The sequence below is a fragment of the Chlamydomonas reinhardtii genome, chromosome 12 (assembly GCF_000002595.2).
Source record: "Chlamydomonas reinhardtii strain CC-503 cw92 mt+ chromosome 12, whole genome shotgun sequence".
Taxonomy (NCBI): Eukaryota; Viridiplantae; Chlorophyta; class Chlorophyceae; order Chlamydomonadales; family Chlamydomonadaceae; genus Chlamydomonas; species Chlamydomonas reinhardtii.
The window spans coordinates 2,407,893-2,431,322 of NC_057015.1; the positions used below are offsets into that span (position 1 = coordinate 2,407,893).

At 65.3% G+C, this 23,430-nt stretch overlaps 5 protein-coding genes across 5 annotated transcripts; 2 read left to right on the forward strand and 3 right to left on the reverse strand.

The window, feature by feature from the left end:
* Window positions 1-252: 252 nt before the first annotated feature.
* On the reverse strand, window positions 253-4,765 carry CHLRE_12g507150v5 (uncharacterized protein). The gene is made up of 7 exons (XM_043068175.1): window positions 4,206-4,765; window positions 4,045-4,140; window positions 3,913-3,982; window positions 3,734-3,828; window positions 3,244-3,510; window positions 2,308-2,451; window positions 253-2,038 (listed from the first exon to the last, which is right to left on the reverse strand). Exons 1-7 carry the CDS (start codon window positions 4,437-4,439, stop codon window positions 2,024-2,026), a joined length of 921 nt encoding a protein of 306 aa, XP_042918192.1. The 5' UTR covers window positions 4,440-4,765; the 3' UTR covers window positions 253-2,023.
* A 1,434-nt stretch (window positions 4,766-6,199) lies between these two features.
* CHLRE_12g507100v5 (uncharacterized protein) lies at window positions 6,200-8,665 on the reverse strand. Its single transcript, XM_043068174.1, has 2 exons — window positions 8,381-8,665; window positions 6,200-8,080 (listed from the first exon to the last, which is right to left on the reverse strand). The coding sequence occupies exons 1-2, from the start codon at window positions 8,430-8,432 to the stop codon at window positions 7,956-7,958; spliced, it is 177 nt and encodes a 58-aa protein (XP_042918193.1). The 5' UTR covers window positions 8,433-8,665; the 3' UTR covers window positions 6,200-7,955.
* A 394-nt stretch (window positions 8,666-9,059) lies between these two features.
* On the reverse strand, window positions 9,060-12,215 carry CHLRE_12g507050v5 (uncharacterized protein). Its single transcript, XM_043068172.1, has 6 exons — window positions 12,019-12,215; window positions 11,524-11,678; window positions 11,231-11,280; window positions 10,692-10,801; window positions 10,246-10,346; window positions 9,060-9,861 (listed from the first exon to the last, which is right to left on the reverse strand). The coding sequence occupies exons 1-6, from the start codon at window positions 12,054-12,056 to the stop codon at window positions 9,734-9,736; spliced, it is 582 nt and encodes a 193-aa protein (XP_042918194.1). The 5' UTR covers window positions 12,057-12,215; the 3' UTR covers window positions 9,060-9,733.
* Window positions 12,216-12,315: 100 nt separating this feature from the next.
* On the forward strand, window positions 12,316-20,787 carry CHLRE_12g507051v5 (uncharacterized protein). Its single transcript, XM_043068173.1, has 13 exons — window positions 12,316-13,050; window positions 13,234-13,565; window positions 13,881-14,094; window positions 14,413-14,533; window positions 14,862-15,060; window positions 15,187-15,224; window positions 15,486-16,005; window positions 16,839-16,985; window positions 17,197-17,624; window positions 17,825-17,917; window positions 18,285-18,485; window positions 18,657-18,794; window positions 19,059-20,787. Exons 1-13 carry the CDS (start codon window positions 12,416-12,418, stop codon window positions 20,727-20,729), a joined length of 4,737 nt encoding a protein of 1,578 aa, XP_042918195.1. The 5' UTR covers window positions 12,316-12,415; the 3' UTR covers window positions 20,730-20,787.
* Window positions 20,788-20,935: 148 nt separating this feature from the next.
* CHLRE_12g507002v5 (uncharacterized protein) lies at window positions 20,936-23,407 on the forward strand. The gene is made up of 5 exons (XM_043068167.1): window positions 20,936-21,253; window positions 21,379-21,865; window positions 22,074-22,348; window positions 22,760-22,928; window positions 23,224-23,407. Exons 1-5 carry the CDS (start codon window positions 21,148-21,150, stop codon window positions 23,372-23,374), a joined length of 1,188 nt encoding a protein of 395 aa, XP_042918196.1. The 5' UTR covers window positions 20,936-21,147; the 3' UTR covers window positions 23,375-23,407.
* Window positions 23,408-23,430: the final 23 nt, after the last annotated feature.

Genomic DNA, 23,430 nt, shown 5'->3' on the forward strand with positions numbered 1-23,430 from the left:
TGCTCTGCCACTGCAAACTGTTTGCTGTCTGCTTACGGGTCTGGGCATCGGCTGCACCCTACGGGACCTCGCCAACCTGCCTTGAACCCTGTCCCATCACACACCCTGCTCCCCGCCCCGCCTCGATGCAACGCAGGGAGGACTGCTGTACCCCCTGTTTGCGGCTGAATGAAATAGCCCGTGCCTGACCGTCTACCTCCAGTACTGCGACGTGTGCGCTGTGGCGGGACCATGGGCCACGAAACACAGCGCCTCCTCGTGCCTTTACACACAGCGCCTTCTCGCGCTCTTGCTTCCGGCTCCTGCTGATGGAGCAGGCCGCAACTCCCGGTGCCTTCTTACTCCTGGCTCGTGGGGTCCCCGCCGTCACTTGGTGTCCTCGCCCGCACCACGGCACAGCAGTCCTTCAGTCCTGCCCCCTCTCCTGCCTGGGCGGGAGCGCCTGCCCCCCGCCCGCCTTGCTCGCCAATCATGGTCCGGGGACTAGAGCCCGTGCGCCGGGCGACAATCTCCTCCAACCCCCACGGCCTCCCAACCCGTGGGGCCTCTCACCCTACGGCCTGACCTGCGCACCTCCTGCCGCAACGACCGTTGGCTTGCTACGTGCATCGTCCTAAATCGCAGCACACATATGGCAGCCACATTATAGACGCAACGCCACTGTCCGCCGGGACCCAACGCCCGGCCGCAGCACTCGTGCTGCACCCAATCTGAGAATGTGGGCGACCCCGTGAGCTCTCAGGGCTCGCCAGAATCAAGGCAACCGTGCACAGCTGTCGGGCAGTCAAGCGCGCGTTTACGCGATTGACAGGGGAGCCATGCAAATGTTATGGCAGCCCCAGCGAACAGACCACAAAGCAAACTGAGACAGACACACTCTCGTGCAGACAACAGACAGAGGACACACGCCGCCATCGCATACGCAGCATTCTGGTTAAATCGCGCACATGACAGTTACCGCCTGCTCTCCGCGCCTAACACTACTCGACTGCGGGGTAAAATGGAGCGGCCAGGCTTTGGCACTCAGGCCCTGTGGCCCGCCCTGTGTGCCCGGATGCTTGGCTAGATAGTAAGTTTCAATCTGGCGCCCGGGCAGCGGCCGCGCCGGCTGAAAAAAAACGCACGTGGCGGTACCGCGGACGATTCACTCGCCAGCCGCAAACCCCCGCGGCGTGCAGTGCGGCTATCGCCTGCACCGAAGCGCCTCGACAGCAAACCGCACAAACACACGCACGTTCAGGAACACCCAGTGAATCGAAGACGCACTCGACACATACACACATACACACGTGTACACTCGTGTAACGAAAGCGCCCCGCCGCGCGCACACCATGGGCGCGCCATGAACGCTTCAGCTCTGGATCCCCTCCCCGCATATGTGCATGTGCATGTCTTTGAAAGACCTGTGCGGGCCCGCATCGGCCGACTTGCCTCGCCGGCTCGGCACGACCCCACGCTCTAGCAGGCCGCAACGCCGGTGGCCCTCGCCGCCTGCACTGCCCCTAGCCCCAGGCGAGCCGCCAGCACTGATGTGCTTCGACGCAGATCTTGTGCGTGCCGCACTGGCCTTTCCCTGCCGACCTAGCTGTCAAGCTGCTGTATTCTGCCGGCCCCACGGCTCGGCAGTATCCACGCCATTAGCCCCACCACCAGCCCCACCACCAGCACCAGTCCAGCACCAGCGCCAGCATCCGCACCAGCCCAAGCTGGCCTCGGCCAGCACAACCCTGTGGGCTGTGCCGCCGCTGTGCCGCCGCTGGGCCGCCGCTGCATCGCCCACTAGGCAGCGCCAGCAGCAGCAGCGCCAGCAGCAACCACTGCCGTCCGGCCTGCTTATGTCTGCTGTACTTGCTGGTCGCCGGCACCTCCGCATCTCCGCTTCGCCGCTGCCTCCGCCTCCTCACCTCCCGCCGCACTGCCCTGCAATGCCGCCTCCCGCCGCTCGCCCTGCGGCAGCCGCCGCCTCCGCCTTGGCACCCGCCTCAACCGCCAGCTGGCAGCAGGCCGTCCCCGCCGCGGCTGCTTACCGGGTGGGCATCTGCAAACAAGCAGCACGGGCGGCACACGGTGGAAAGCAGTTCACCTGCTACAACGGCACGCGAGCCCGCTGCCCCGCCTGCACACCTCACTCCTAATCCGTCGGCACCATTTGATCCACCCCGCCCCACCCACACCCCGCCCTGACCTGGGCATGCGGTCATCGGTATGGAGTCTGTGCAACGCTGCGCCGTCTCATCTAACTACCCATGCCTGGAACCCCTGCCCCCGGTTACCCCTGCCCCCGCCCCGCCCCTGCCTCCAATTCACCTGGTTGTACGCCTTGGTGTCCTTCTTCTTCTTGGCCTTCTCCTGCCGGAGCTTGGCCTCCGCCAGCACCGCCGCGCTGGACGCCGTCTTCTTCTTGGCCGCCGCCTCAGCGCCCTTCTTCTTGGCGGCCAGCTTGGCCTTAACCTATAGGTGTGTGCAAGGGCGGGGGGGGGAGGGGTTTGCAAGGATGTTTGGAAAAGCGGTACAGGATGCACTGAAGAGGGGCAGGTGGGCAGGCCAGGGGTCAGGGGCGGGGGCAGAGAAGGGAGGGGCCGGCAAGCGAGGATCGGCGTGGGCGCGTTGTGAAGCGGCTCGGTGGCGCTGCAGCGAGAGCGCTTAGTCTGTGTGGCCGCCCAGACGGCAGCCAAGCCTTGCGGCAGTGTGGTTCTCACGGCAGCACACAGCCATCCCGACCCTCTCCTTCACCCGCGCGCTCCCGGCGCCGGTGCTGCAGCCGCGTGCCAAGCCCCTGAACCCTTCCGCCTGGCCACGCAGGCCTCGGCACGACGCCGTGCCTGGCTGTGCCCATGCCCATCCCAATACTTGAACGTACTCACGCACGCCCCCATGCGCCCAGACTGCTTGGCCCGCTTGCCTGGCCCGCCCGCCGGCCTGCCCGCGGTCCTCGTCCGTCACAGCCCCATGAGCCCAGGGACGGGCACTGGTATCGCCCCTGCAACACGGCCCGCCCAGCCGTCCACTGTCGCATCCCAGCCCTGCCTCGTGCTCCACCAGGGCACCTCGCCCCAGACAATGCCACCTCCACTCCTGCCCATACCCATCACCGCGCCTCCTCCAGCCTCCTCCTCCTCCCGCCGCCTCCTCCGCGTTCCGTTCCTCTTGATCCCTCCCCCCGCTCTTTCACGTTCGCCATACGGCCCAGCGAGCACCCTGGTTTGCTTTCCGCTCCCTCCCCCAACTCCTCCCGTCTCTCACCGCCGCGGGGTCGAGTGGCGCTCCCGCCTCGTCCACGTCCTCGCTGCCCGGCTCCTCGCTCGCGGGCTCCTCCGGCGCCGCAGCCGCCGCCGTCTGCGCCGCGCCCTCAGCGCCCTCGGGCGACTTCTTCTTGTCCTTCTTCTTGCGTTTGCTCTCACCGTTGGCGGCCGCCGCCGCCGCCGCGTCCGCCGCCGCCTTGGCGGCCACGCTGATGCCCAGCTCCGCAAACACGGCGTCCAGGTCCTCAAGCTCCTTCTTCTTCAGCTCCTGTGTTGTGATGTGGCGCGGTGCAAGCAAGGCAGATTGCAGTGGCAGAGGCTTTGTGATGTGCGGGGTGTACTAGATGAGAGCATTGCGGTCCCTAGCGAGTGTGGGGACTGGGGGACTGGGGGCGGCGGCACGCTGAAACCGAACCCCGACCAGTCCACGGCGACTCCGAGCCGCGCGGTTGCGCCCGACCCAAGATCGCCCCGTCCTAATCGCTGCGCACCTTCTTCGACAGCTGCTGCTCCTGCTGAGTCTGCTTCGCGGGCGCCGCGGCCGCGCGAGCGGGGGCTGGCGCAGGCTCATCCTTGCTCTCCTCCTCTGCAAAGCATACCATGGCAAAAATGAGCGCCTGTGCTGCGCACCAAAGTCGTAATTGCGATGGAATCCAAGCCGCATACGCACCTTCGTGCTCGCCATCGTCGCCCGTCCCGAGCTCCACGCCGAGCTCCGCCTCCAGGTCTATCTCCTCCTCCTGCACCGCCAACAGTAGATCTTGGATATTTTATACTTAAAAGTGCAATCTGTGAAGCGTACCTCGTCGTGCTCCTCTTCGTCGTGCTCATCGTCCTCCTCCTCCTCGTCATGCGTCCCGTTGGCAGCAACCACAGCGGGGGCGCCACCACGCGGCGCCTGCAGCGTGCGATTGGGTGAGCACAGGAAGCGACGGCAGCGACCGATGGGCGACCGGCACTCACTTGCGTCCAGCCGGCGTCTACCGGGGCGGTAAAGTCGTCGTCCTCATCGTCGGCCCAGCTGGCGAGTCCCACAGGCTGAGAGAACAGCTGCTTCTCAAGCTCAGCGGTGTCTACAGCCTTCTTGGCCTCGGTCGGCTTCTTCTTCTTCTCGCCGTCCTTCTTAGTCTTGCCGCTGGATTTCTTCACCTTCTTAGTGTCAAGAGCGGCAAAAATGTTACTCGTTGCGAGACTCATCGTGGGCTATAGAAGAACGAAGGTTGTGGAAAAGGCTTTCAGCAGTCGGCGCAGAACGCAGTAGTCTGTGGGTCGTGGAGTAGAGTGGCTAGCTAGGATCGTTTGAGTTAGCTAGCACGTCTATGGAGAAGGAATTGCGCCCGGGCTCACACATAGAAGGGAAATGGGCGACCCCATGCACTCGCCCAAATGCGAAGGTGGCGGTGACGCCAGTACCTATGTGCCACAGTGCCAATTTTTTGTTTCAAAATTCGGGTCCATAAATGGGAACACGAGCACGCTCAAATGTGGCGAAGATTGTTATATTAAAGCCGGCTCAAATCTGCATAACGGCGCGAAGACGCCTTTGTGCTTGCATTGGCAAATGCAATGGGCTTAGCCGTTGCCCATGCCTCGATGATGCGGTCGCGTTGGTGCAACATCCATCCCACGCGCGGGATCCCGCCTTGCCCAGCTTGACAATCCAGGGCGTTGGCCCCAGGTGTACACCATACAAGGTGTTTGCAGATTTGTTTGCCTTGCCGGGGCTCCTGTACGTGGGTCAACTGGTGGCGGCGTCTGACCAGCTGGAGAAGGTGCGGGCGGCCTCCGCCTGCCGTGGGGGTGGGGCGCCGGGTTTGAGGAGACAGTGCTGGATCTGTATCTGAAGAAGGTGTGGCGGCCTGTGTTTGGGTGGGGGCCCCGGAGGGCGCTGCCGTCCCCGCTGGTGGGGTCCGACTCGCCCCTGCAGGCTGCAGCCCGCTTTGCTGCGGTGGTCGCACTGCTCCCTGCCGGCTGGGAGGCGGCGGCGCGGGAGGCCCGGGGTGGCTCGTGGGCGTGCTGCTTTCGTGCCGCTGCCGGCCGCAGACGTGCAACGGGCGGTGGCTGGGGCCCTGGAGCAGGTGGCTCGGGGATTGGGGTGGGTGCAAGACGGGGGCTCGCCCATTCTCCTGGTGGAGTACTCCGTGAAGGCGGGCACGGTGATGCAGCTGGGTCCCCAGCTGTCCGCGCTGCGGGCTAAACATTTGCTGTATGTGCGGGCTGCTGTGTGTGCCGGAGGAGGAAACGGCTCAGGCCGCTGGAGCCTTTGCCGGCACTCTGGCCCGTTTGTGGGCGTTGAAGTGGGAGACCCGCCACAATGAGGCGCTGTGACGGGTGGCATGTTAGGCATTTCCGAAGAATGATCATCGCCGTGCGTCTGGAACGAGGTGCCTCTGTGTCAGGCTTGTGCGATGGATATGTGTGATGGGGACCGCCGGCAACGTTTCTGGGACTGCGTTGTGGCGCGAGCTTTGCGAGAGAACATGACCATGGGTGCCGAGCCGGAGTCGGGGGATGCCGGGGACTGCATGTTCCTGGTGCTACCTGATGATGTGGACTCCCCGCCTCCCTCGCCTTGAACCTGCCTCTGGGTTGTGGGCGTCGGGTGCCGGTGATACGGTTTTCGGTTGCTTCAGCGAGTTTTTGTAGTGCAGGGCTGGCGTTTGATTGGGCGCCGCCGGACTGTATGCCCGGTGTACCTGGTTTTTGCGTCTGGTTCTATTCTTCGTGCGCCGACATGGTTTGCTGCACGGTTGTGGGGCTCTGGCGGGCTTCGGCTTGGCTTCCACTTGTGACGGTGTAGCAGCTGAGACACGCTAAGACGCTTAGCGCGCAGAAACACTGCACGGTTTGGTGAAGGTCGGCAGCCAGCTGGGGGGAGGGCGGTTTCCCTTCGGTTCCTCCTGACCTGGGTGCTGGGCACCCTTGCTTGGTCGGACTGTCCCTTCTTGTAGTGTCGCATTCATACAAGGGATGTGAACATGGCCACGGGTCCACGGCAGGAGTTCCCCTGGTCCACGGTGCACATCTCACACGCCATCCATGCCATTCATGCCTTCCCTTTTTGCACACTCACTTGGACAGTTGAACCTGTAGCACAGCTCACACCTTGACCGAGCTCCCAAGGCGCTCCCCTGCTCTCGCGGCGGGGATGTGTGGCTGCCCCCAAGGTGCATGGATGCGTAAGGGTGACCGCCCGCACGGGCCCTGGCCATGAAACGCGCATCAGGCCGGGGCCTCAGTCACCATCTCTATCCCTAATCCTAGCAGTTTCAGCCGTTGGATCTTTGGCGCCCGGGTATGCCCTAGGCCTCTCCAACTACTGTGCTCGCTGGCTTCCTCGACTGAGCATTGTTCGTCGTTCGTCGTAGAGCATCTTCGATAATAGGGTTACCAGCAGACCTGTCATACCGGGTCGTTCTTGTAACCATGCATTCTGTCACATGGACAAGACATGTGGTCTTCCCTCGCAAGGGAGAAGTCGGCTGCGCCCACGCCAAGTCTCTAATCTGAGGCCGCAAGCGTCTACATCATCTCCCGGACATAGCCGGGTCGGTTCGTGCAGGCACGGCCCGCCATGCGTCCAGCCACGTCTCGCTGCCAAGCACAAGCACAGCCAGCAATCAACCAAACAGCAGGAAATCCTCTAGCCACAACACTCCTCACTGCTGCGGCGTACCACATACTGCGCGATGCTAGCTATGCTCGCCTGCAAAGACCCTGACCAGACACTGGCCGGCCTCAATCTGCGCACCGGCGCCGCTTCTTGGGCGACGCCGCGCTGTCCTCCTCCATGCGGCCTTGCTCGCCCCCTCCGCTACGCACATGCACGCCGCCACTGCTGGGCCCAGGGCCGCTGCCGCTGCTGCTGCTGCTCGCTGGTGGGGCCAGGCCCTCCACCACCACCATCGCCGCCGCCGCCCCCGCGGCGGTCAGCGGCTGCAGTTGGATGACTCACAGCGGAGGTGAGGCGGTGCTGCCCTGCGGCAGGCCGTTGAGCACTGGGAAGGCGTCAGACAACACACCCTTCACACAGACACGGGCAGAGCTGTCGGCTGTCAGATCCATCAGCGCGGAGGCGCAACAGGCCCCATCCGGATGCACGTCACCCCAAACTCGCTGACGCTCTCACCTCCAGACGCAGATGGCACGTCAACTATTGACGTCCATAACAGCCCCAAACTGCTTGCTTGGCTTCAAACCCACAACCCTTCACCCACGCAAGTCTAAGGCAGCCTGACCAACACGAACCGTGCCAGCTCTGGTCACCCGCCATATCACGACAACGCACGGTCACACGCCAGGTCATGCTGGCACACGCTTTGTGCTGGCGCTCCCCTGGACAGTGGGGCAGCTGACGTTTGTGTGGTGGATACGAACACGGGGGCCCAGATATGCGGCTGCGTCATGCCAGTACGTCGGCGCCAGCTTCACTAGTGTGGCCGCCATGGTCTCCGCCACGCTGGCATCCAGGAACAGCAGCAGTGCAAAGTGGAACGCCGCGGCGGAGACCCATGGCGGCCACACTGGTGAAGCTGGCGCCGACGTATTGGCATGACGCAGTCGTAAATGTGGGGCCCCGTGTTCGCAGCCACCACGCAAACCCCAGCTGTCCCACCGTCCAGGGGAGCGCCAGCACAAAGCCGAGCACTTCACTCCGGCCGCGAACTAGACGCGGTGCCCCAGGCTGAAGCCGCCGGGAGCAACGCCAGCGCGTCACATGCAAGGCCCGTGCGTGTGGCAAAGAGTCACAAGGCCTTCTCTTTGCCCCCCGTGACCCAGCTCGCCCGCCCACAGCTGCTTGCCCCCAGCCTGCTGGTCCTGGCTGGTGCGCGCCACGTCTGTCGTTGCCGGCGAAGGAAGTGCACGTCACTTAGGGCGGCTGCATCACAGTAAATCAACTGATCGAGGTTGAGGTTAAGGTCAGAAGCAGTTGCTGCTGCGCTCGCGACCCGCCGGTTCGGAAACTCGCACGGCCGCTTCAAGCGGCATGCACAACGCGCCATCTTGCTATTCATGCATGTCGATAGAGGACAGCCGCAGGACCCACAGTGCGACGTGCAGGTCTGCCAAAGAAAATGCGACCGCCATGCCCCATAACAACACAGCGCCCAGCCACGGCCCGCAGCTAGTGAGCGCACCTTGCTGCAGGAGCGCCCTCACCGCCGCCTCAGAGCTGGCGGTGGAACCCATGAAGAGAACCGAAGCGTGTTGGCTTCCAAATTGTCTTGCAGCGGCACAGCGCTCTGAAAGGCATGCCTCAAGCTTTTGGTGTTCTATGTGTCCAGGTGGGTTCGTATACAGTTATGCTGTATAATTGCGAGGTTCTTGGCATACTTCCGAAAGGCCCTCAAATCCGAAAGAGCAGTAAAAAATAAAGGGGGCCGCGATTCACTCACTCGACTGTCTCAGTTCTCTCAGATATCGCCTCGCGCTAGGATGCGTGAGTTGGATGTCTAGGACGTGGACATGGCCGTGACGTGCACCATTGTTGGTGCGCATGCACCGAGCCCAATGATGGCCCCAGGCCTGAGGGACAAGCGTGATTCTAGGAGTACCCCGGCGGGCAACCAACGGGAGGCACCGTGCAAGCGTTTAAGCTTTTAGCTTGTTCCCGCCGACGGTCGTTGATCTCTGACTCATCGTCGTCAGTTGCCTCCGCCCTCCACGACGCGGGCGCGCAAGGGTCGGAGGAGGCCAAGAAGCGGGAGCAGTGCGAACAACCAAACAGCCAACCCAGGCTGCGTGTTGAAGTTTGATGCAACCCGGGCTCACCCGTGGCCAGGGCAGTGCAAGGGGCAGTGTCCAAAAGTCGGGGGTGATTTCAAGGCCTAAATGCGCCAGGTGATCTTCTCGGACAGCAATCTTAACCGGACCTACCCCCCCCCCCCCACACACACAATGGCGTCTCAAAATCGCTGTCCGAGAAGATTATCTGGCGGTACGGCCTTTCCCAGTTTCCCGTGCAGGGGGTCTTGGGCAGGTGCACCCCTGGTACACGCGGAACAATCAACAATCACCGCTCCATGCAACGGCCATAACAACATGGCTCTCTCCAACTTTCTCACGCCTGGAGTGCAACGTCACCTGCCAAAGGGCAGCCCACCACTGCACACGACCATCGCACAGCCGCAGTCAGGCCCCCTGTAAATACATTCGAGCTCCACACCAGTTTCTGCCACCCCTGACTGCCGCACCTGACTGCCATCACTGCCTATTAGTATGGCTGCGCACAGCTGTGTCCTACTACGCTGTCACGCGTCACAAACAATGTCACTCGGATCACAGCCTCCTGAGCCCCAATGTATGTCACTCGGTCACGTCGGCCGGCCACTCCCTGGTCAAGCGTACACGGCCCCTTCGCTAGCAGCTCTACAGCACACCAATGGCCAATTGCCGCCAAGCCTCCACTGCACCACCTCTTTCCAGCACTTTTGAATTCTTTGCGCCGTGCACCCCCACCTGCACACCGCCACCGCCACCTCCAAGCGCCCTCACCGCCGCATGGGCGGCTGCTTGGGCGGGAATAGCTTGTGCCGGATGGCGAAGAGGTCGTTCTGAGACAGACCGTACACTGCCGCAATTCCCAGCGCCGGCCCCACAATGATGGTGGGCAGCAGGCCTGCGGAGGGCAGTTTGGGTGGAGTGCCGCACTTCAGAGTCCCGGCGGTTGAAGTGAGCGTCGTTGCGGCACGGCGGTGCCAGCCGCACAGGCCCTCCCTGCTGCAGCACTGCCGAACCATGCCGCACTCAGTCCACACAGCGTCCTGCCAATGTCCTGATGGAGTACGTGTGCGCCTGGCGCCTGTTAGGAACCCCCCGCTTCCGCCTCTGCCTGTGCTGCACGAGTTTAGCTTCGTTTGGTTTAGTTTGGGCTGGTATTTAAACCCGTCTGGCCCTCTCCCCTTCCGCCCCCCATTAATCATGAATGTGACCCCCCCCCCTACTCTCGCGCGCCCCTCACCCCCCAGGCGCCCTGGCCCCGCCCCACCCGCCGCGCACTCACCCAGCAGCGGCGACGCCACGGCGCCCACCACCGGCAGCCGCCGCAGCGCCGACTTGGCCACCACCACACCCGCAACGCCCGCCAGCATGCCCAGACCGTACCTGGGGGCAGCGGGGCGGGCGGGAAATAATTACAAAAAGTGACGGCGTAGTAGGGGCGGGAAGATGGGCCGGGCGCGTGTAGGGGCGGCTACACGGTGTTGTGCATGGCCGCGCGAAGTCGGCAGGGGGCAAAGCAGGCGGCTGGGCGGGGCCGGGATAGGCCAGTGCCGCCCGGACACAGGGCGCTGCAGCACAGCAACACACTGTTCTCATCCCGTGGCACCGTGTAAATACCCTTCACAACCCGCCGCGCAGCCATCCTCCCGCCCTCCCGCCTCCTACCTCCTACCTCCCACCTCCCACCCATCCAACCAAGCCTGGCCCAGCCCGGCCCGGCCCGCCCACCTGCGTCCAAACCCCGCCGCCGCCCTCATGGCTGCGTAGGTGACCACCGCCGAGTAGAAGTCGGTGAACTCGCTCTTGTCCAGAACCGCGTTGGAGTCGTAGTCACACTCCTGGTTGTAAGCGGGTTGGAGCGAGCGGGGTGGAGCGGGGTGGAGCGGGGTGGAGCAGGGAGTTGGGGCGGAGCGGGGCGGGGCGGAGCGTGAGCATTTGAGGGTGAGCTGTTAAGGCTTCGCGGCGGTGAGCGAGTGTGTGTTGTTGGATGGTGGGGCCAGCGGGCGGGTGCAGGGCGTGGTTGGGAGACTGAACTTCGAAGTGTGCCAGAGACCATCCTCCCCAATGTGTGTGCCAGGGCACTTGTGGCACTTGTGGCATGTGTGCCTCCCCCCGACAGTCCGCCCCACACCCTCTTTTGATGTATACCGTTTTCATGTATGGCTCCCCCCCTTGGCTCGGTTTGGTTTAGTTGGGGCTGTATTCACAGGCCCCCCCACACACACACACACACCGCCGCTTGTGGCGCCGCCCGCCCGCGCGCTCACCCGGAATATCTTCCGTACGTCGTCGGATGTGAGCGGGTCCAGCACGATGCCTGTATGGAGCGGGGCGGCGGGGCGCGGGGCCGTGGTGGGAGGATAGACACGGGGTCGCGGCGAGCCTGCATGGCGGCCACACCATACGGGCGTGCGTGGCCCGGACCCCGTGCCGTCCCCTAGCCCTCTTGCCTCCCCCCCCCAGCAGCAGAGTGTCCCACAGATGCCCAGGGCACCAACCAAATGCAAAGCCCCGGCCTCGTCAAACCCTCGAGGCTTCCTCTCCCCCCACTGCCGCTCACCGTAGTCGCTGCATGCGGACTGCAGCTCCCGGAAGAGCGCCTCCACGCAGCTGGCCGCGTCATCCACAGATACCTTGCCGGCGCTGCGGTAGTCCAGCGCCTCAAACGTGGACTCGCATACTCGCTTGAACTGGTCGCTGTTGCGCACGAAGTTCCTGTTGCAGTGCGCGTAATGAAGAAAGGGATTCGGTTGGGCTGGTGACCAGTGTGTCGAGTGGGCGATTTCTGGTGCCCGGGGAAGGTCGCCGGTGTGGGCGGGGTCGCGCACGCCGGGACCAAGCTCCCGGAGCAAGGCCTTATTTGGCCAGGTACACTCGATGCGTCCATCCAGGCGCCGCGTTCCATAATTATAAGGCTGGGCAATACTTCTGGGTGCAGCGCGGCCGACACAATATGTATAAAGCAACACCGAGCCTCCCTTGATTGACACTTCCCCTCGAGATGACGTGCATCGAGGGCTGCCAAATACCTCACAGTCATCAACTGTGCACTCACTTGACCTTATCGTGGACCGCTTGCACCAGGGGCGGCATTTTGAAGCTCGCGGCTCGCCTTCTTCCTTGCAGCCAAGATGTCGCGAGCGGCCTATGCAGCTGCTGCTAGAGCAAAGATATTAAGCGATGAAAACAACTACCAGGCAAGGCGACGTGGGTTGGGGTGTTGCAGCTTGACCAGAAGCGTTCAGCTATCCGTGCGCTCGGTGAGGCGCAATATGAACCATAGCAACGCAATATAAACGCATCCGCAAGTGTCGTCCGATTTGGCGTCTGTAAGAAAATCTCGCGCCTGTCCCGCGGGCCCCCTCGCTTTCATGCGACTTGCTCGTCGCCCCACGCGCATTTCGCGCCCGGCTTCCTGTCTTTGCCATAACGCAAACAGTAACTGTGCAGCGATGTCCTCCCCGGCAACGCCAGGTGATGACCACCCGGCCTCGCTGCCCACGCGGCAGCGCTCCTCCAGCGTCCTGCCTGGCGCGCGCTACCAGCCGCTGGACGTGGAGACGCCGCGCTCGCCCACAAAGCATGTAGCCAGCAGCGACCCTCTGCATGCGCCTGCGCCTGCAGTAGCCCTACCCCTCGCGACCGCAGCCCCTCAAGGCGGCGAATCCGGTGCTGCAGAAGCACCCACAGCCGCCGGCCAATCGCCGCCGCCGCCACCTCGGCCGCTGCCGCTATCATTGCAGGAGGCTCAGTCCCTGCTGGCACTGGCGGACCGACAGAACCGACTGTGGCAGCAGTCGCGGTCGCAGTCGCAGCGCAGTCGCGCCGGTGGGGGCGCCGCCTCAGCCGCGGCCAGCTCATCAGGACCCGCCGCGGCCGGACCCGCCGCCGCTGCGACCACAGCAGGGCCCGGCCTACCCACTTCCTATCGGGCCGCCTCGCCCGGATCAGGCCGCTGGGAGCAGCCCAGTCAGCAGCAGCAGCAGCAGTCCACGTCATCCGTGCCAGCGGGGCCTCGTGCAGATGTGGAGGCGGCGGCGGCGGCGGCTGGCCTGGGGGGCGGCGGCCGGGGGGCGGCGGCGCCAGGGTGCGCGGCGTGGATGGGGCGCGGGGCGTGATGAGGGACGGACGCCCGTGGGTGTTGCTGCAGTGCCCTATCGCTCCTGCATGCTGCCTTTTGTGGCGCTGTGCTAAAAGGCATTGCGACCAAACCTGCTGCCTGCCTGTAACCTGTGGCGTGTCGGTCTGCCCATTGCGCCATTCGCCGCAGGTCACCCAGCAGCACAGGCTGGCACAGCCCCAGCGGCCCGCCGCAGAACCCTGCTACAGCCGCCGGTGGCGGGCCTGGCGGCAGCAACAGCTACAGCCACAGCCACGGCGGCGGCTACCCCACCTCCTACATGTCACTGCCCCTCTCCTCCCCAACGTCTGCGGGGCATACGGGCGGCTCCGGCGGCAGCAGGGGCGGCATCGGCGGAGGCGCCGCGCCTGCTGCTACGGCAGTAGCGGCAGGAGCAGGGGCACCGCTGCAGACACTGCTGCGGGGCTGGAGGGCGCGGCTACAGCCGTGGCAGCCTCTGCTGCTGGCGCTGGTCATGCTGGGTGGGTGTGGGGGCAGGGGTGAGGGCGGGTCGGTGCACAGGTGTATGTGTGCTTTGCCGACACTCCCGTGTGGTCCTTGGAGGGCCCAACGGTTTGTGTACGACACACACACACACACATACACACATACAGACAGCGGTGCTAACACATACATCCAGGCTCGCTCCGCACACGCACAGCCGGGCTAGCGCTGCTGTGCGGCTCCGTCCCATTCCAGCAGTCCCCTTGCCTCTCCCGACCCAAATCCCGACCCGCTACTGAACCCCACTACTCATATCCGCCCCACCTGTGCCCTCCTCCTCACTTCCTCGTCAGCCGTCACCGGGCTGGCGATCCTGTTCACACTGCTCGCCGTCCACAACGCCTGGAGGGGCCGCGGCGGCGGCGGCGGCGGCGCCACGCCGCAGCCTGCCGTGTCCTCATCCCCACTGGGCAGCGACCCGGCTGCTCCGCCGCTGACGGCGCTGACGGCGCGGGAGGTCGCGCTGCTACGACCCGGCTTCCACGTCTTGCCGCCCGGCGGCGGATGGTGGGTGGGCGGGCGGGCGACGGGGTGGGCGTGTGCGCCTGCGTGCGTGCGTGCGTGCGTGCCTGTGTGTGTGTGTGCGTGGGCCGGCAGCGATGAAGTGCATGAGTGTTACACGTACGTACGCACCTTTGGGATTGGTTCAGACTTAACCTCCACCACACACACACACACACACACACACACACCTCTCCGCTTCCCCCCCCCTCACCCTCCTCACCCCGGCATTGGTTCAACGTTAACCCCCTCACCCCACACATACACACTGCTTTGTTTTCCTTTGCACACACCTGCGGCCCCCCCCCGTGTGCCCGTGCACAGGCTGAACGACCCCAACGGCCTCATGCAGTGGGGCGGGCTGGTGCACGTGTTCTACCAGCACAACCCGCACGGGGCGGTGTGGGGGCCCATGCACTGGGGGCACGCCGCCTCACCCGACCTGGTGCGGGGGCGGTGAGGGTCGTGCGTGTGTGTGTGTGTGTGTCTGTGTGTGTGTGTCGTCGTGTGTCCGTGTGTGCTGTGCTGTTGGTCGGGTAGCTCGAGCGGGTAGAGCGGGTCGGGTGGCGGGCTGTGGGGAGGCAAGGCGCTGTCGTGCCCTGTCCTGTCCGTGGGCACTCACCCAGCTTTGTACCGCTTTTCCAAACATCCTTGCAACCCCCCTGGGCCACCTCTGCCACCTCTGCCACCTCTGCCCAAACCACTCCACTGTTCTCCACACCTCCTCCCCTGCTCCCCACACCTCCTCCCCACCCCGCCCCACCCCCCTGCAGGTCCACTGGGTGCACCTGCCCATCGCGCTGGCCCCCGGTGAGGCCTGGGACCGCGACGGCTGCTGGAGCGGCTCAGCCGTCATGCCGCCGCCGCCGCCGCCGCCAGCAGCAGCAGCAGCAGCAGCAGCAGCGGGTGGTAGAAGTGGCGGTGGTGGTGGTGGTGGTGGTGGTGAGGAAGCACCGCTGCTTCTGTACACAGGTGAGTTGTGTGTGGAGGGTGGGGAGAGTGGGGAATGAGGGGAGAGGCCGCGGGAGCCCTGGTGACTAGTGGTAAAACATTGCAGCTACCGCTGAGCGAGCTGCTGTTTGCGCGCTGCTGCTGCAGGAGTTAACAACTTCAGCACCTACGGATATTATTACCAGGTGTGTTGAAATCACGGGCACAAGGGAGATGGACGCATGTGGGCGATGTCGGTGTGGTGACTGTGGGTTGGATTAGGGTCAGGTTGGGTTGGATGGGGTCAGATTGGGTTGGGTTGGGTTGGGTGGGTGGGTGGGTGGGTAGGGGGCAGAGGTAAGTACCGGGCGCTGTGTGGTGCAGGCCCACACCCTAGCCACCAATCCACACACACCCTCCCCACCCCCAGCCCCACCACACACACGCAAACCTACCCGCACCCACAGACGCAGGCGGTGGCCGTGCCAGCCGACCCCACGGACCCCTTCCTCACGCGCTGGCTCAAGCCGGCCGCCGCCAACCCGCTGGGCCTGCCGCTGCCGCCCGGCGGCGTGCGGGCGCAGTTCCGCGACCCCGTGTCGCCCTGGCGGGTGCCTGCCGACCGCATTGGACCCGACCTGGCGGCGTGGCTGGGCTGGCCGCCGGCGACGGCGGCAGACAAGGCGGCGGCGGCGGCGGAACAGGCGGCGGCGGCGGCTGAAGGAAAGGCGGCGGGCGGCAGTGGTGTGGGTGGTAGTGGTGGGAATGCTACAGCCGGTGGCGGCGGCAGGCGACGGCGAGGCCGGCGGAGGCTGCAGCAGCAAGGCGGCGGGAGCAGTAGCAGTAACAGTAGGAATGGCAGCAGCAGCGGTGATGATGGCGGCGGCGGCGGCGGTGTGTGGTTCACTGCCGTGGGGGCTCTGGACGACTGTGTGGGCTCGGCGGCGCTGTACTCCTCACCCGACCTGCGTGCCTGGACGTACGCAGGTGCGTGTGTGTGAGTGTGTGTGTGTGTGTGAGTGTGTGTGTGTGTGTGTGTGTGTGTGTGTATGAGTGTGTGTGTGCGTGTGTGTGTGTATGAGTGTGTGTGTGCGTGTGTGTGTGTGTGTGTGTGTGTGTGTGTGTACCGTCCAAGCAACCCATGGAACGTCAATTGGGGGAGGGCTGTGCGCGTTCAGGGGTACACGGTGGACATTCATACAACCATTTCGTTCCCCTTCAACACATACACACATACGCACGCACGCACACGCACACGTACACGGCTCGACAGATACTCGTTTTGTTGCCCTCGCGCGGACAACTTATATGCCGCTCGAATTATGCTGCCTGCTCCACTTGCACGTACGAAATACGGTGTACATGTTCCCCTCACCCATCCACCCCCGCATGCTGCCACCACCCGACACATCCCTCCTCCCCCCTGGTCCCCCACCCATGAGTATTATCGCCTGCATCCTTCACCTCTGCATTCGCTCCTCTAGTTTCGCTTGGTTTGGTTTAGATTGGGCTGGCACTTACAACACCCCACTCAAACCCAGCTCCCCAATCCTATCCCGCACCCCCCCCATCCCGCACCCCCCATCCCCCACACCCAACCCCCAACCCCACACCCCCCAACCCCAACCCCAACCCCCCATCCCCAACCCCCAACCCCCAACCCCACACCCCCCCAACCCCACCCCACCCCCTGTTGAGGAGCGATCAGCACTCATATACCCCGAGAACTACAGAGGAAGAAATGCACCCCAGACGTGTGGGGTGGGCGCTTTTCCTCTAGACTTTAACAACCCCATCCCCCACCCCACCCCACCGCACAGGCACGCTGTACTCGCAGCTGGGTCAGAACCTGACGCTGTATGAGGCGTGTCTGGCGGCGGACGCGGCCGGCACGCCGCCCGGCACGCGCGGCTACGGCGGGCCGTGCGACCAGATCGGGCCGCGCTGCCGCATGTGGGAGTGCCCGGGTGGGTGAGGGCGTGAGTGGGTTGGGTTGGGCGGGTTGGGTTGGGTTGGGTGATCGTGTGGGTTGGGTGATCGTGTGGGTGGGTTGAGTGGTCGTGTGGGTTGGGTGGGTGGGTGGTGGTGTGCTTCCAGGTGGCGGGAAGGCGAAGAAGGCGGAGAGTGGGAAGTTGGTAGAAATGGCATATGAGATTGTGCGTGCCTGCTTGTGTGCAGGGTTCTTCACCCTCCCGCCGTCGGCAGTGGAGTCGGGTGCGGCGGCGGCGCTGGCGGCGGATGCGCAGGTGCGCTCCGCACTGGCAACGGCGGCGGCTGGGACTGGTGGGAGGCCGCCGGCAGGAGGCGCGGCAGTAGCAGCAGCAGGGGGCGGCGCGGCTGCAGCAGGAGGTAACAGCAGTAGCAGTAGCAGCAGCAACAGCAGTAGCAGCAGTGGCGGGTCCAACAGCACTGGCAGCAGTGATCGCGGCGGTTCGACCGCTGAAGGCGCGTTCCCGCCTGCTACTGCTAATGCCGGCAGCGGCAATACGAGCAGCAGCGGCAGTAGCAGTGGCAGTAGCACCAGTGGTTTGGCTGCTGCGGAGGAGGACTCGGCGGGCCTGCTCAACGGCGGCACGGGTGTGGTGGTGTTCAAATACAGCGACCAGGTGTGCTATTGTGTGTGTGCTATTGTGTGTCTTGTGTGTGTGTGTGTGTGTGTGTTTGTGTGTGTGCGTACCTGCGGTGGTTGGGAACAGCCGTGAATTTGCCTCTGTGCAGCCACCACAACCTGCCCTCCCCTCCTGCCCCATCAACCTGCCCCTCCCGTCCCTCCTGCCCCTCCCGCCCCACCTGTCCCCCCCTCCAGATGCGCGGGCGGCCCGGGTTCGCCGCCGACTGGTACCAGCTGGGCGCCCCCGCCGCGCTGGACTACTCCCTGGCCGCGTACCAGGACGGCAGGGTGGGTGCTGGAGGGTGTGGAGTGGAGGGGGGAGGGCTGGGGAGGGCTGGGGAGGGCTGGAGGGCGTGGAGTGGGGGTGATGGAGGGCTCGTGGGAATGGAGATCGGAGTGCATGGTGCTATGTGTGTTTGTGTGCGCACATGTGTATGTGTGTGTGTGCGTGTCTGTGTGCGTATGTGAGATTGCAGCGGGGGGCACAGGAAAGCCCGGGGCGGCGACCACCGACCCCAACACCCACCGAGCCCTGTCACAGCTTCTTGCTCCCCCTCCCGCACTGCGCCTGTGCTTCGTTAGCTGCCTAGCTGCCTAGCTCACTTGCACTTGGTTTAGCTCGGGCTGGTATTCACAACGTCCCCACCTCCACCAGGACGTATTTGCCCCGGAGCTGCTCCTGCCGCCACTGCCCAACCCTCCACCCGCCACCACCAACACCACCACCAGCACCAACGCTTCTGAGCCGCGGCGGGTGCGCAGCGCCCCCCAGCTGCTGGACTACGGCGGTGTGTACGCGTCACAGGCCTTCCGCATGGGGGACGGACGCCTGGTCTGGTTCGCTTGGGCGTACGAGGTGAGAGGGTGGGGAGGTGGAGGCGGAGGGTGGTGCGTGGAGGCAGTGGGTTGGGTGGGTGGGTCGGGTGGGAGCGTGGGTGCGTGGGTGAGGACCGGCATGCACACGCCCCATTTCCGTAATGCAAGCAGTCTGGCCCTGCCGCACACCCCCCCCCCGCCGCCGCCTCAGGACGCTGTGGGCTGCGGTGAGATGTGCGCGCAGGGCACACCCCTCAGCGCTGCCGCCGGCTGGCAGGGGCTGCTCACCTTCCCGCGCGCCCTGTACGTGGACCCAGACACACTGCAGCTCATTGCGCGGCCCGTGCAGGTGCGGGGCGGGGGAGGGCGTGGGGGTGGGGTTGCAAATACCAGCAACTAAACCAAGCAAGCCCGATGCAAAAGGACGAGGAGGAGAGCGTGGAAGTGGATGGGGGTGGGGGTGGCAGCTGGGGGTGCAGCAGGCAACTTGGACGGCGCATCCTTGTTGTGGCTCCTTTAACGCAATTCTTTACATGATGTTGCTTTCCCTTGTGCTCGTTCGCGGACAAACCCTACGCTCTGCCACTCATACTTGCGGCCGCCACTCCCGCAGGAGCTGCAGCTGCTGCGCCGCCCGCGGCCCCTGTACCTGGGGGCGCAGCAGGCGGTGGTGGTGGCGGCGCCGGCGCCGACGGCGGAGCCGCCTCCTGCTGCTGGCGCCGCTGGTGCTGCTACAAATGCTGATGCTGGCGGCGGCGGTGGCGGTAGCGAGGGTCAGCCGCAGCAGGGCAGTTTGTCCCGGAGCCGCTCTCGGCGCAGCTGCTGCCGGCCTGACGTGGCGCTAGGTGGTTGCGGCGGCGGCGACAGCAGCAGCAGCCCTAGCAGTGGGGGAGGCAGCAGCAATGACAGCAGCCGCAGTGGCGGCAGCGGGGCCCCGGGCGCCCTGCCCACGAACGCCTCCGCGCCTTCTGCTGCTGCCGCTGGCGCCGGCGCCGCTCCCGCTGCGGGCACAGCAGCCGGCAGCGGGGCCGCTGGCGGCGGCGGCGAGGCGGCGGCTGGGTCGTGTGGCGACTCGGCGTGCTGGCTCCTGGTGCCGCCCAAAGACCAGTCCTTGGATCTGGTGCGTGCTACTGCCGCTGCCGCTGCTACTGCTGCTGCTGCCAATGGCAAGGGTGGCAGCGGCACGGCGGGCAGCGGCACGAATCCCACCACCTCCAGCTCCACCCCCACCTCCGGCCCCCAGGCGGGCCAGCAGTACCCGTACGACGACCCGGATGACGTGGCGGGGCGGCTGCGGCGGCGGCTGGAGGTACAGCTCAACTTCACACTGCGGGTTCTCAGCATGCCGTATGTGCCGCCGCCACCGCTGGCGGCGGCTGCTAACAGCAGCAGTAGCAATAGCAGCAGTACCAGCTCCCCAACGGGTGCGGCGGCGGCGGCGGCGGCTGGGTCCTGGCGGCCGTTGGACTTCGAGGTGGGGATGCGGCTGCTGCTAGGCAACGGCAGTTACGTTGCCGTTTACATCAACGGCTCCGTACAACCGCCACAACCGCCTTCCGCAAACGCCACTAGCAGTAGCGCCGCCAACGCCGCCGCCAACGCCGCCGCTGCGGCTGCGCCGCCTCGGCTGCGGCTGCTGGGCGGCGGCGCGCCGCGTCTGGCTGTGTCGGACATGGCGGAGGGCGGCGACGTGGGTGGCGGCGCCGGCGGGCTGTTCGTGGAGCGGGGGTGTGTGGGCGGCATGACTAACGGCACACGACTGCAGGGCGGCTACCTGCCGCTGTGGACTCGTACCGAGCCGGCGGCGGCGCCACCGCCCAGCAGTGGCGGCGGGGCAGGGGCTGGCGGCAACGACGGCGGCAATGGCAACGTCACTGGCGCTGGCGATGGCACAGGTGCAGGAGCAGGAATCGGAGCAGGAGCAGGAATAGGAGAAGGAGTAGGAGGTGCTGGGGACGGGAGTGAAGGTGCGGCAGGCGGGGCGGGCGAGGGGCCGGTGGTGGTGTCGGTGCTGGGTGCCTCGCTGCAGGTGCTGGTGGATGGGTCGGTGCTGGAGGCGTTTGGCGGCGGCGGCCGGGCGCGTGTGACCTCGCGGCTGTACCCGGCCGGCGGCGGCGTGCGGTGGGGCGTGCAGGCGTATGCGCGAGTGACGGAGGCGGCAGCGGGCGCGGGCGCGGGAGGTGGAGGGGGAGAGGGAGCGGGAGGAGCAGGGGCAGGGGCGGGGAGTCAGCAGGTGCTGGTGGGGTTCAGTGGTGCCGCGTATGCGCTGCAACGGGGGGACTGAGTGAGGGATGGCTGTCACGTGTGTGACCCAGGACATTGATATGTAAACGCAGCGGTCTCCGGTGGTCCGGTTGGGCCTCGGTAGTCTAGGTCGGCTGCGAATTGCTGGGCGGAAGAACGTCGGTGGTTGAGGAGTTGGTCCAAAGGGGGGTGGGGTTGTTGAAGTCGGACGGCTCAGGCTGTGCGCCCGTCATGTATGGGAGAGTTCAGGAGCGCCCAGCTCCAAAACCGCGGACTATCGAAGAAGCAAGGGCATACACACAACTTTGTGCAAGGCGCATCGCCTCGGGAGTCCTACAGCTCTCGAAACCCTGAAATGGATCCCAAATTTAAGCGTGGCCAGACGTCGCCGACAGCGCCCAAGTATACTTGATGGCACTGGCTTCTAATTATTGCATGTAAGCGCTAATTTTGCATAAATGGGGCAGGGTCGAGGCTGCACGCCAACGAGTCGCAGGACCAAGCTGCGAGTCCTGGCTGTTCTGCTCGCAAACCTGGTCTTCTTCCGCCTATCGCTAACACAACGTAAGACAACGACTGAAATATACCTCGGGTAGCTAAAGCTGCTCCTGAGGTTAACGACTGCCGCAGGTTGCAAATGAACACGAAACTCAACTCGCTCCGCGTGCGCACATCCCCATCCTCAACAGTCGTGGATGGCGGTCTCGATATAACGCTTATCCCGCCCTCGCCGGAGCCGCCCAGCCCGCTGCCCGAGTCTCTCCCGCGCGCGGTGCCCATCCCCGGCGCCTATATCACATCGCTGGTCGCGCTGCGCTACCTGGCTCCGCGCGGGGGGCCCCCGCGCTGGCGCCCCTTCAACCTCAGCCTCGAAAACACCCCGGTGGAGCTCGCCCCCGGACCCGGCTATGTGTGGGCGGCGGTGCCGCGGCTCACGCCGCAGCTGGTGCCGGTGTGTCTGCCTGACCACTGGAGCGACACGGCGGCGGCGCTGGCGTGCCGCGGCGCGGGCTTTGGCTCCGGCGGCGTGGCGGCGGTGCCGCACATTGGGAGCGGCGGCGGCGGGGATGGGGATGGGGATGGGGATGGCGGCGAGCTGCCGTGGGGCAGTGTGCCCAATGTGCCGTGGACGGGCAGCAGCGCCCTGCACAACCTCCGTGTGGTTACCGACCTGCGGTGAGAAGGGGGGAGCGGGAGGCGCGGGATCCGAGGGAGGTGGGAGAGGGGCGGCGAGGGTGATGGATGGGGAGGGCGGAGCACGACTTGACTCTGACCGCCCTACGGGGTTCCGCAGTTGCGAGTAACGTAGTAGCTCCAACTGCTGCAACTGCGCTGCCCGCCACGCACGCCAACCCATGCCCCCCTCCCCCGCCCCGACCGCCAGGTGCCCCCCCGGCGCTACGTCACTGGCCGAATGTACGGCAGTGTACATGGACTGGGCGTACGGCGTGTGCAACTCCCTTGCGACTGTGCTGTGCGGCGCAACCCGTCCCCCGGCTCCCCCGCCGCCTCCGCCGCCCCCGCCGCCGCCTCCGCCGCCTCCTCCCCCGAACCCCTTGCGGCCACCGCCGCCCGCGGTGTTTCCCCCAGAGGGTCCTTCCACACCGCCGCCGCCGCCACCGCCGCCGCCACCGCCCAACTCGCAGGAAACACCTCCAAGTGAGTGCTGTGCCCAAGCCCACACACCAGCCAGTCGGCAGCCCCTGTCCCCTGCTGTTCAGTGTGTACACGGTGCACGCCAGGTCGCCAGGACAGCTTAGCTTTACCCCAGCTTTGCGTGCACGCCAACCTCATCCTCGCCCCGCCCAGCAGACCCCACACGGCTCCCCAACCTCACACAACCCCGTGGCACTCCATCCGGTCCTGCCCATCTCACCCATGCACCCTCCCCCAAAGCACGCACCTCCCTCCCCTTCTTACTAACCACTGCTGTGATCTAGCCACTCCGTCCTCCACGAACGGAGACTCCACCACACAGACACACCCTCGATCTCCTGCATTGGGTTCGGTTCAGTGTGGGCTGGTATCTACAACCCCCACCCCACCCCACCCCGCCCTACCCACCTACAGGCCTGCTGGACACGGCCCTCCAGCCCGAGGCGGTCCACTTTGACGCCGAGATCAGCGACCTGTGGTGGTCGCAGGCACGAACCCTGTTCCCCGCAGACGACCCACGGGCCGTGGGGGGGCCGCTGGGGCCGTACGACCTGGATCTGGAGTACTACTACGACGACGCGATGTGGGTCGGGCGGGAGGGAGGGGAGAAAGCGAGGAGGGAGGTCGGGAAGTGCGCGGCTGGGGTTCGTGCCCAGGAGGCGTGTGTGCGTTTGACATGCAGGAGAGGTTGGGAGGACGGGAGTGGCTGCTCCATCCTTGACTTGCCGCAACGTCCCGCCGTCCTCCCTTTACCCAAGTGCCCAAGCATCGTTGCACGGTGAACATGGTCTTAACTTCCTGTGTCGCTCCTGACATGGCTCCAGCACTGCCTGCCCCTCAACGTGACGCTCCACCATCGCCATCACCACTCTTTGCAGATGGGGCCTCTGGCGCATGCCGCTGCCGTACAGCCAGCGCAACCCGCTCCATACGACTTACCAGGCCTTCATCTTTGACGGCGAGTGCCGCGGCCGACTTGCAAGCAGTGGGTGGCCGCAGTCCAGCATGCTGCTCGACGGCAGCAGCTGACGGGGGCGGCTGGACACGGACGTGCCGTCCTTTCCCGGCGGCTCCGCCGCCGGTTT

Coding starts and splice junctions, on each gene's coding strand:
- CHLRE_12g507051v5 (XM_043068173.1), top strand. CDS start 12,416: ATGTCCTCCCCGGCAACGCCAGGTGATGACCACCCGGCCTCGCTGCCC. Junction 15,061..15,186: donor ACCGCTGCTTCTGTACACAG/GTGAGTTGTGTG, acceptor CTGCTGCTGCAG/GAGTTAACAACTTCAGCACC. Junction 16,006..16,838: donor GCGTGCCTGGACGTACGCAG/GTGCGTGTGTGT, acceptor CCCACCGCACAG/GCACGCTGTACTCGCAGCTG.
- CHLRE_12g507050v5 (XM_043068172.1), bottom strand. CDS start 12,056: ATGCCGCCCCTGGTGCAAGCGGTCCACGATAAGGTCAA. Junction 11,679..12,018: donor GCGGTCCACGATAAGGTCAA/GTGAGTGCACAG, acceptor GCACTGCAACAG/GAACTTCGTGCGCAACAGCG. Junction 11,281..11,523: donor GTCCGCATGCAGCGACTACG/GTGAGCGGCAGT, acceptor CGCTCCATACAG/GCATCGTGCTGGACCCGCTC.
- CHLRE_12g507150v5 (XM_043068175.1), bottom strand. CDS start 4,439: ATGAGTCTCGCAACGAGTAACATTTTTGCCGCTCTTGACACTAAGAAG. Junction 3,983..4,044: donor ACGAAGAGGAGCACGACGAG/GTACGCTTCACA, acceptor TTGGCGGTGCAG/GAGGAGGAGATAGACCTGGA. Junction 3,511..3,733: donor AGCAGCAGCTGTCGAAGAAG/GTGCGCAGCGAT, acceptor ATCACAACACAG/GAGCTGAAGAAGAAGGAGCT.
- CHLRE_12g507100v5 (XM_043068174.1), bottom strand. CDS start 8,432: ATGGGTTCCACCGCCAGCTCTGAGGCGGCGGTGAGGGCGCTCCTGCAG. Junction 8,081..8,380: donor GAGGGCGCTCCTGCAGCAAG/GTGCGCTCACTA, acceptor CGGCAACGACAG/ACGTGGCGCGCACCAGCCAG.
- CHLRE_12g507002v5 (XM_043068167.1), top strand. CDS start 21,148: ATGGGGCAGGGTCGAGGCTGCACGCCAACGAGTCGCAGGACCAAGCTG. Junction 22,349..22,759: donor CTCGCAGGAAACACCTCCAA/GTGAGTGCTGTG, acceptor ACCCACCTACAG/GCCTGCTGGACACGGCCCTC. Junction 22,929..23,223: donor TACTACTACGACGACGCGAT/GTGGGTCGGGCG, acceptor CACTCTTTGCAG/ATGGGGCCTCTGGCGCATGC.